The sequence below is a fragment of the Amphiprion ocellaris genome, chromosome 19, assembly GCF_022539595.1.
Source record: "Amphiprion ocellaris isolate individual 3 ecotype Okinawa chromosome 19, ASM2253959v1, whole genome shotgun sequence".
Classification (NCBI taxonomy): Eukaryota; Metazoa; Chordata; class Actinopteri; family Pomacentridae; genus Amphiprion; species Amphiprion ocellaris.
In genome coordinates this window covers 31,795,436-31,805,316 of record NC_072784.1, presented here as the reverse complement: position 1 = coordinate 31,805,316, position 9,881 = coordinate 31,795,436, and the positions used below count along the sequence as shown (strand labels likewise).

Sequence of the window (9,881 nt, the reverse complement as noted above, 5' to 3'; positions counted from 1 at the left end):
ACCTCCTGGTTGACCCACGCCGGCCGCTGTGGTCCTTGGTGGACCAATAGTCATTTTTGAGCTTTTTCAGCTTCTCCCTACACTGCTTCTGTCCTCTTTATATACAGTCTACTGTATATGTGAGCGGCCATCCGCTCAGAGACCTCCTGATAAACTTTCTCCGTCCAGCTCCCTCTGTATTCTTTGGTCCACCACCAAAGACAGAAAAGTCTCGACCTCTTCATTCACCCACGGTACAGGTCTGGCTGTCATATTAAAATTATGAAGGCAGAGAGGTCTGTGAAGAGCAATGCACACCGTCGCTGTTTAGTTTTTTTTTAAATGCCGGTTTTGTTTTCGTGCTGGAGTCGCTCTCGTGTGTCGTCACTCCCTGTCCAATCAGTGGGCTGCACTCCTGTCCAATCAGTGGCCTGCACTATGTAGACGTCACATCTCGGCTCATTTCATCTCGGTTGGAACCTCAGCCGAGGAGGTACGGAAAGTCGTGCCTGATACCATGCACTAATCCATATGGAAACGCTCGCAAACAAAGACGAGCCGAGCCGCACCGCGCCGAGTAGGTTCTTGTGGAATCGCGGCTTAATATAATACAAGCACACACAAAATAGTTGTGATTTAAATGAACAAAACAGCTGCAATTATAGTAGAACAACAAAGACTAACAAGACTATTTACACTACAGGTCAAAAGTTTGGAAGCAAGATAAAGTTTGTGCAAAAAAAGATCATAGTTTTATTGGTGCAACAAAATAAACATGAATATTATACAAAGAGTTACTAATTAGAACACATTTTTATTATAATTATCAGGTGTTTGTGTCTTGTTTCTTTACACAGCTGTTTCTTTCTGTGGGGGTTTTGGAGATACGGACACAGTTGAGATTTATTGGGATTTTTGTCTGTAAACTCTCAAGAGCCAAAGAGCAAAAGTGAATAATGCAAACTGTGATTGGTTTTTTACTTTTGCACTGAAGCCTTGTAAATCTTCTCAATCCTAAACCTAAGCTCTTCTTGTCTTCTATTAACATTTATTCAGAAATTTACTGGTAACTTCAATGTACACCTAAAATGTAGTTTGAGGGAAATGGTGCATATCAATGAAAGTAAAGTCTGATCATGCAGTAAATGCATCCCAGAATCCATAGAATTCATACTGGTTGTGAAGAAAGACATTGTGAACAAATACTTGAAGTTACTTCCAAACATTTGGCCTCTAGTGTACTTGTTAGACAGAGCAGCTACAGGTTAGAAATTACTTGCATAATCCAAGTTGTTGCAGTCACACAGGGATCAAAATAACCTGAAAATAAATAATAACAAAACTTCCTCTTCTAATACAGACACCAACAACATGAAAAAACATGAATCTGTGAAGCCTCTATAGATCAAATCTCAGAGGGTTTGGCACCCAGTTTTTCAAAAAAAAAAAAAAAAAAAACATTTCACATGGTAACATCTTAAAAATGAGTCCAGTAAGGAAGCTAAAAGGGCAGCTTCTTTGACCAGCATCTGCTACCACTGCTGCCAAACCGAGAAATCTGAAAAAGAATTGCACAATGCACATGAAATGTCTCAATAAATGGGTAAGATTCCAGCTAAAACAAGATCTTGTGAGTCCCCTCTTGAGAACCTTATCTCGTAGACCAAAAACCATGTAGGTATGAAAACATTTTTAATTTTTTCACTTATGTACGCTCACAGACACTCATCTTTAGTCAAACTACCCCCAAAATCCACTGAAATGTTTCCATCTTTACTGCAGACAAACTTCTATCATACACAAATTATATATTTTTTTAAGTTCAAAGTGAAGCATTTAATTATTAATTTACAAAATAGGAATGCAGAACTCCTGAATGTCACAGCACAGAAGTGGTTTTTAACTTGAAATGTATATATATATGACTTAAAAATGTCAACTCAAAGTCCACTTATTTGCTCTTTCTCTGATTTAACTCATGGTCTTCATCACTGAATCAATCTGAGTCAATCTGGTGCATTGATGATTATACCATTAGCTAAAATTGTGATTTTTAAAAATAAAATGGCTCCATTACAGACCATTCCATGTTTTCCATGAAAACTCCCACTTTTATCCATGTGCCCCTATGGAGATATTCCATTAAAAATCAGTCGTTTCCAGCTAGAATAGTCATTTACCACATTAACAATGTCTACACTGGAATGTGATCTGGATTGAAAAAAAAAAAAGCTTTTCTTTAAAAAAATAAGGACATTTCTAAGTGACTCCAAACTTTTGAATGGTAGTGTACATGAATTAAAGTTGCTCTAAGATGAGATAAAGTCTCTCCATATTGTTAAAGTTGCTCTGTATTAGTTAAAGGTGCTCAAAAATGAGTTAAAGTTGTTCCATATTATTTAAAGTTGCTCTAAAATGAGATAAAGTTGCTCCATATTGTTAAAGTTGCTCAAAAATGAATTAAAGTTGCTCTATATTATTTAACGAACCTACCACCTTCTTTTCATTCATATTTGCACTAGCATGACATATTTGCACTAGTATGTTACCAAGTTGTGTTTTTGTCTTTTTTTCTCTCTTTCTTTTATTTTATTCTTATATTACTTGCTCTAGATTTGTATATATATTTATCCCTATTTCTATATTACATCATTGTTGCCCTGACTGCTCTAGGTGCCTTTTTAATTGCCCCCCTGGGGACAAATAGTTTTCTGAATCTGAATCTGAATCCTCCAACATCATTTCATCACATGAACCTAGAAAAACAGCTGGAAAAGAAAACATATAATCTTTTAAAGTTGCTCCTTGTGATTTTAATGTGAATTAGCTGTGAGTGTGAGTCTTCTTCCCTCTATGAGCAGCTGCTGTGTTCTGGATGTCAGCAGCTGAAAGTGAGGCCTACTGCTGGCTCTGAGTCAGAAATGGGAATCATTCGGAGGATCTGACTCAGTTTCCACTTTTCCCTTTGGCTCATTTCTCTCCAAACCAAAGTTTACTTTCCTGACAGTCAGATTCATCTCAAACGCTGGAATTTGATCTTACTGTATATTACAGGCTAAATATACAGTGAGGGGCCATTAGGGCTGCAGGCTGTGCTAAATATTTAGCCGTCTCCTTGGAAACAAATACATTTCTATTTTAGTCAGCCGCTCTGGGTTGTGTTCCCTCTAGCAGTCAGATTCCACTCCAACAGCAACAATCTGATGCTAAAAAAACATCTAACACTCATTATTCTCACTTCACAAAGATCTGCAGTCACGTGTTAGCTGGTAAATTAGCCATTTCTGGTGTGTGGCTTCACTTTTAATCAGTGAATGGGTGTTCAGGAACGGCATAGGCTGTTTGAAATGTCACTCAGGTGGAAGGCCCCGCCCCCTCGGTATATATTCTCCTGTCAGGCTGCAGAGAGGCGAGGCCGTGCAGCTCTTCACCTCCTCTCAGCCAGATCTGACCAACTACATCTGCAAAAATGATGAACGTGAGTGTGATTTTGACAATATTGTTCTTCCTTTGCTTTTATGTGAAAAGTCTCAGGAGTTTAGTTTTATTCCTGTTAACTCATTCTATTCAGGGATGATGTAGCAGAACTGTGTGCTTAAATTAGTGCACATCACTGATATCAACTTTTTTTTTTTTTTTAATCTTTAATAGCTCAGGCCTTGTAGTTGTATTTCTTTGCCTTTTATGGTCAAACTATTCACTGGTGAGCACACGTCAGCCACTTTTAACTCAACTGACTTTTCTCCACTGCATTAAAAACCAGCTGTCCGTGTCGTCACACAGCTCCTGCAATAATTTAATCACACTGCAACAAATGCTTGGCTAACATTTGTCCACTTCATTCCAGTCACACCTCCCCAGGCAGCAATGCATTCTGGCCTCTTTGGCTTCAAAACTTGAGTAGATTACAATAAAAGCCTTGTGTTATTCTGGCCTTCTGTTGGCTACAGGGGTAAATGCCATTTGGAAAAGGGGTGCAGTGGCTTAAACCACATTAAGTTATAAAATCAAGTAAAGTAATAATGTGGTGGTCAGAGGGGATGCTGCTGTGGACTCACTGGAAAAGGTCACTTTTGTATTCATTTCATACTGAGAATCCAGCAGGATTACAGTTCATTTAGAGTGAAATAACTCATGTATATGTGGTAGTTAGATGTGTCTTACTGAACATATTTATAGTCAGATTTTGTCACCGTGTCAGTGAGAGCTATAAGGGTTTGGTATGTCTCACACAGTGCAGCTAGCAGATTCCTGTAGTCTGGGAGGGACGCTGGGCGGCTGCCAGCTCCACACAGTTCAAGCCTCGGTGCTATTTGTTACACACTCGCTTTACAGATGGACTCTAACATGGGAAGACTGTCGTACCTCTGTTGTCATTGTGCCTCTTTTCCTTTCATTTCACAAACTGGTTAATGTTTCAAATAGAAGTTTTTTGGTTTTATTACAGATTTATCCTCTCTAGTTCTTCAGTACGGCACCATGTCAGATTATTTCAGACTTATAGAGGTGTGAGAAGTGAATAATGTCACTAAAAATCACTAAATATCACTCCACCGTGGACGTTATCAAACTTTCAAAGTCTTTAAATTTATTTCTATTCCAGGGGAGTCAAACTCATCTTAGTTGAGGTTCCACATTCAGCCCAATGCGATCTCCAGTGTTCTGGACCAGTAAAATCACAGAATAACAACCTATAAATAAACACAACTCCTAATATTTCCTTTTTTTTAGTGCAAAAAAGTACGTTTTGAAAATGTTCACATTTAAGGATTTTTTTTTTTTTTTTGCAAAACATCATGAACAACCTGAAATTTCTTCAGAAAAATCTGTTTCAACAACATTCAGCCTCAGTTTATCATTTCCACATTACAACTTCCAGATCACAGAGTGTCTACAAAGGAACACAACATTTAGTCACAGCTATCTGGAACTCAGAGATGTAGAATTTTACTTTATAATCAAAGCGACAAAAGTCAGCCAAAAAAAGAAAAAAACAAGACAAAATATGACAAAAGTGAGACACAAAATAACTAAAACAAGACACAAAACCACAAAAGCGAGAAAAAAATTACCAAAAATTAGACAAATGAAGCAAGAGAGACAAAAATTTGACAAAAAATGAAAACATGAGATAAATGATCAAAGTCAGACCAAAAACAACAAGACAAAATATTACAAAAACGAGAAAGAAAATGACAAAAATGAGACAAACAACATGAAACTAAACAAAGAAGAGACAAAAAATTAGACAAAAGGTTACAAAGCGACAAAAAATGGACAGATGAGGCAAAAATGTACACTGATATACAAAACAATGAATAAAGCAAAACACAAAATGACAAAAAACACAAGCAAGCCAAAAAGAAAACACAAAACGACAAAAACATGAGACAAATGATAAAAGTCTGACAAAAAAAGGCAAAAAACAATAACAAGAGAAAATATTACAAAAATGAGACACAAAATGACAAAAGAACAATGAACAATCTGACATTTTACTTTCTGATCAAACAACTTGTCATGGTCTAGAAATTATTTAAAATTTATAGTTTTACAAATTTATAATCTGCAGTTTATGTCTTCTCTGTAATTTTTACACTTTGAGGGCCGGATTGGACCCTCTGGAGGACTGCTTTTGGTCCACGGGCCAACATGTGGCCCACATGTTGACCCATGAATATGTCTTCCCATATATGCTCTGGGGGTTCAGGCATATGGGTTCTGTAAAGCGTCTTGAGACAATTTGAATGTAATTGGCGCTATATAAATAAAATTGAATTAAATTGAATTGAATTGAATATACAGAGCATCTATGTGCTCCCTGGTTACCAAACTAAACTTTATATGTATATATCTTCCATATTTCCACGTGTTATTACTTTGTTCTGTTACCTAACAGTGTTTTCTTGGAGGCCAGTGGGTCAGTGAAGAGAAGCAATTTTCAAATAAATATCAAATGTGCCCAAAAAAAATCCAAAAAATCTGAGGTTTGTAAATGTAGATGCAAAAAGTTGAATACATGTGTGTCAGATCACCATCTGTTTTTTAATGTTCTTCAATGTGGTCATGATCTGTTTTTTCCACCGTCCTCTTTAGCACACATACTAAACGATATTGCAAAAAATTAATAATGCTGTTTTTTGCTCCCGTTGCCGTGGTGATTGCTCTCCAGTTACACCATCTGACACAGTGACAGCATGTTAAACAGTGGCAATCTGTGTTTCACAACGTAATGACTGATTGCTAAAGTGTAATTTCCTCATCACGGCTCAGTGTTCCACGGCCACATGGGCGAGGATTTCTGCTGAGCTCTGCCTTTTTTCCAGAGCGAAGTTACTGTCCGTTAGGAGGAAAGTATTACTCAACTGGATGGCAGTTGTCCATCATTAGTTTTTTTTAGCCAATATCAGCTTGGAAGAAAAAGTCTGTGGCTGCAGTGGGACAAGAAAGACCTGGAACATCTGACCAGAGCGTCGATGGAGGATAATTAAAAACACGTTTTTCTGAGGATGAGGATTGGCCGAGGCTCCTTCCAGCGCTGTTCTCTGCCTGGAGCTGCAGTAATAATTGGATCTAGTAAAATTCAGTAATATTAGCTCACAATAACGCTCTGTTTGTCTGCACAGGGGATGATCGTGAAGAACATGTCCTTCAAGGTCGGACAGACCCTGACCATCACTGGAGTGACCAAACCTGATGCCACAAAGTACGTTACACTGCGATTTGATCATTGGAAACAGTTTTTCCCTGCGATAAACTTAAAAAGAAAGTCTCACTGCTTCCCTTTGGTATTCAGGTTGCAGTATCAGTGCAGTGCACTGATTTTCTAGAAGCAGATCTCATGCTTAGTGCAACAGAAGTTCATCTAAATGTGTCTGTGAGGAGTTTTTACCAGATTGTTGATGGGAGGTGTGATTATTTAAGCTTCAAAGGGAAAAGAAACCTAATTCCCTCAAAATACCTTTATTAAAGATAAGACTAAGAGTGTTTTTTTTGTTTGTGTTTCATCTTAAATTACATTAAAAAAGCGAGGAAACGCTTCGAAGGTTCACCAAAGTAACATGTTCTTCTGACTTTCATTCTTGTTTTTTTTCCTCTTTCTGTTCCTTTTTTATTCTCAACATAAAACGTACTAGACGCACTAACTACACACTAAGATAGAGATGGACTCAAGCAATCAATGAGGAGTTACGTATTAGTTGTGGGAATTACTTTTGCTCCAGTGCTGTACTTAAGTACAATTATAAAGTACATTTCTTGAGTATCTACATTTTATGCTACTTTATACTTCTATGAAAATATTGTACTTTCTGCTTCACTGGCATTTATTTGACAACTTTACTGACTTTAAAGATAATATAACAAGCTTAAAACATACAACACATTATTGGTAAATATTAAACCAGTCTTTTCCAACTTTGAGCACTATTTTTTATCTCACCTTACAAAAGTGAGTCTATAGTTGGGGTCACATTTTAGATGCCAGAAAATAGTAACTTTAATTCATTGAAAACAACCTTAGAGCAACTTTAATTCATCTACACTGCCGTTCAAAAGTTTAGGGTCTTTTACCTAAACTTTTGAATGGTAATTTCATGCAGGTTCTTATTTGTGAAAGAAAAGCATTTTTTCAATGAAGATAACATTAAATGAATGATAAATCCAGTGCAGACATTGTTAATGTGGTAAATGACTATTCTAGCTGGAAACAGCTGATTTTTAATGGAATATCTCCATAGAGGTACAGAGGAACATTTCCAGCAACCATCACTCCTGTGTTCTAATGCTACATTGTGTTAACTAATGGTGCTGAAAGGCTCATTGATGATTAGAAAACCCTTGTGCAGTTATGTTAGCACATGGATAAAAGTGGGAGTTTTCATGGAAAACATGGAATCATCTGAGTGAACCCAAACTTTTGGACAGTAGTGTACATTCACTGCAATACAGCCATTTTATTTTTAAAAATTACAATTTTAGCTAATGGTATAATCATCTATGCACCAGATTGGCTCAGATTTAGTGATGAAGATCATGATTTCAATCTGAGAAAGAGCAAATAAGTGGACCTTGAGTTGACTTTTTTAAGTCATATATACACATTTCAAGTTAAAAACCACTTCTGTGTTGTGACGTTCATGAATTCTGCACTCCTATTTTGTAAATTAATAATTAAATGCTTCACTTTTGACTTAAAACAATGCAATTTGTGTTTGATAGAAGTTTGTCTGCAATAAAGATGAAATCATTTCAGTGGGTTTGAGGGGTAGTTTGACTAAAGATGAGTGTCTGCGGACGTACATAAGTGAAAAGATTACATTGCCGTTTTGCTACGTTTATTGAAATAAAGACTATTTCCTGGTAAGCAAATGAAAACAGCAACCAGTTGTGCTAATATTTACTGTATTAGGCATCTTCCTTTGAATCTTAAACCTTGGTGTTTGTCTGCAGTTTTGCGGTGAATATCGGTCCTAACGAGCAGGACATTACGATGCACATCAACCCCCGCTTCAACGCCCACGGAGACGAGAACACGATCGTCTGCAACTCGTACCAGGGAGGTAGCTGGTGTGAGGAGCAGCGTGGGGACGGATTTCCTTTCCAGCTGGGGGAAGAGTTCAAGGTGTGATGTTGTTTCCCTGCAGGTTTTCTTTGTGTTGGTGACCTCTGTTGGAAAGTGTGTGCAACTCCATCTCTAATGACTTCATCATCTGAGAATCAACATATAGACTCACACAGCTTTATTATTACTATTATTATTGATTTTAAGATGTTTGACGCTGTCAAGACTTTTTCAGCATATCTTTCTTCTTTGTCTCTCCCTCACTTGTTCTGCCGTTTAGATGAGCATTGAGTTCACTCCCTCTGAGTTTGTGGTGACTTTATCTGACGGCTCTACGATTAACTTCCCAAACCGCATGGGAGCAGAGAAATACTCCTTCATCAGCTTCGACGGGGAGGTTCGCATCAGAGGCCTCGAGATCAAGTAAACTTCAACCCTTCCATGAATCCTCGGATCTATTTCTCTTCTGTTCTTTTTCAGTTTGTCTAGCAGCATAATGCCAAAGGTGTTTATCACCTGATATTAGATTATAGAAGAGTTTAGCTTGTTGAGCACAAAGCCATAGACAGCAGGATGGACAAGATAGAAGCTTGCAAAGTACAGAAAGAACAGCAGCTGAATGCCCTTCCTGCACACTTGACAGAGCCGCTGACTGAAAAGCAACCATGAAGTAGTTTCAAGTGGTTCTTGTTTTGCAGTTTTCAGTGTTTAGCTGAGAATAAAATGTGATATGATTTTCTTTAAGGTGCCTTGAATGCTGCGTAACTGTTGCTCTCTGTCCCAGACATTCCACATTTGTAACTGAGTTTTATGCTTCCCTGTAACAGCGTCTATTAAAGCACCTCCTTTTATGAAAAAAAAAAACAAAAAAACACGACTCTGAGGATTCCTTAACCTTGAAACACAAACATATCATCTGTCAGTCTTTTAAAGTCCTTGAAAACACAATCTCTGGTCAGTTCAATGTGTACCATCACAGCTTTAACCTTTATTCATACTGTCAACAGGCAAACTTCTTTTGCATGGAGCAACAGTTCCAGACCGCATTTGGCTGCTTCTGTGCCGCATGGACAAGTGCATTGTCCTGGAACAAGTTTTCCTTTATTGTTTTCTTTGATTGCTTCCAACATCTGAGTCTTCATGGACATCAACGGCTCTGATCTCAGTTTGGTCTTTCTGGTCATATGTGAAGCAACACAGTCCAAGATGTCGGAGCAGATGGAGTTAAAAAGTGTTTTTAAGGACTAAGATCACATCCAGACTTTAGTCCAGAGGTGTCAAACTCAAATAGTTCAGGACCACATTCAGCCCAGTTAATTACAAAAGCGTAAAACAAAAC

The 9,881-nt window shown here is 37.6% G+C and overlaps 1 protein-coding gene across 1 annotated transcript; it reads left to right on the top strand.

The window, feature by feature from the left end:
- The first annotated feature begins 3,320 nt into the window (after window positions 1–3,320).
- lgals2a (lectin, galactoside-binding, soluble, 2a) lies at window positions 3,321–9,286 on the top strand. Its single transcript, XM_023267705.3, has 4 exons — window positions 3,321–3,457; window positions 6,606–6,685; window positions 8,431–8,602; window positions 8,823–9,286. Exons 1-4 carry the CDS (start codon window positions 3,449–3,451, stop codon window positions 8,967–8,969), a joined length of 408 nt encoding a protein of 135 aa, XP_023123473.1. The 5' UTR covers window positions 3,321–3,448; the 3' UTR covers window positions 8,970–9,286.
- The last annotated feature ends 595 nt before the right edge of the window (window positions 9,287–9,881 follow it).

Bases quoted from the DNA above. Each gene is read 5' to 3' on its own strand.
- lgals2a (XM_023267705.3), top strand. The intron at 6,686-8,430 runs GTACGTTACACT...GTTTGTCTGCAG, and splicing joins ACCAAACCTGATGCCACAAA to TTTTGCGGTGAATATCGGTC. The intron at 8,603-8,822 runs GTGTGATGTTGT...TCTGCCGTTTAG, and splicing joins AGCTGGGGGAAGAGTTCAAG to ATGAGCATTGAGTTCACTCC.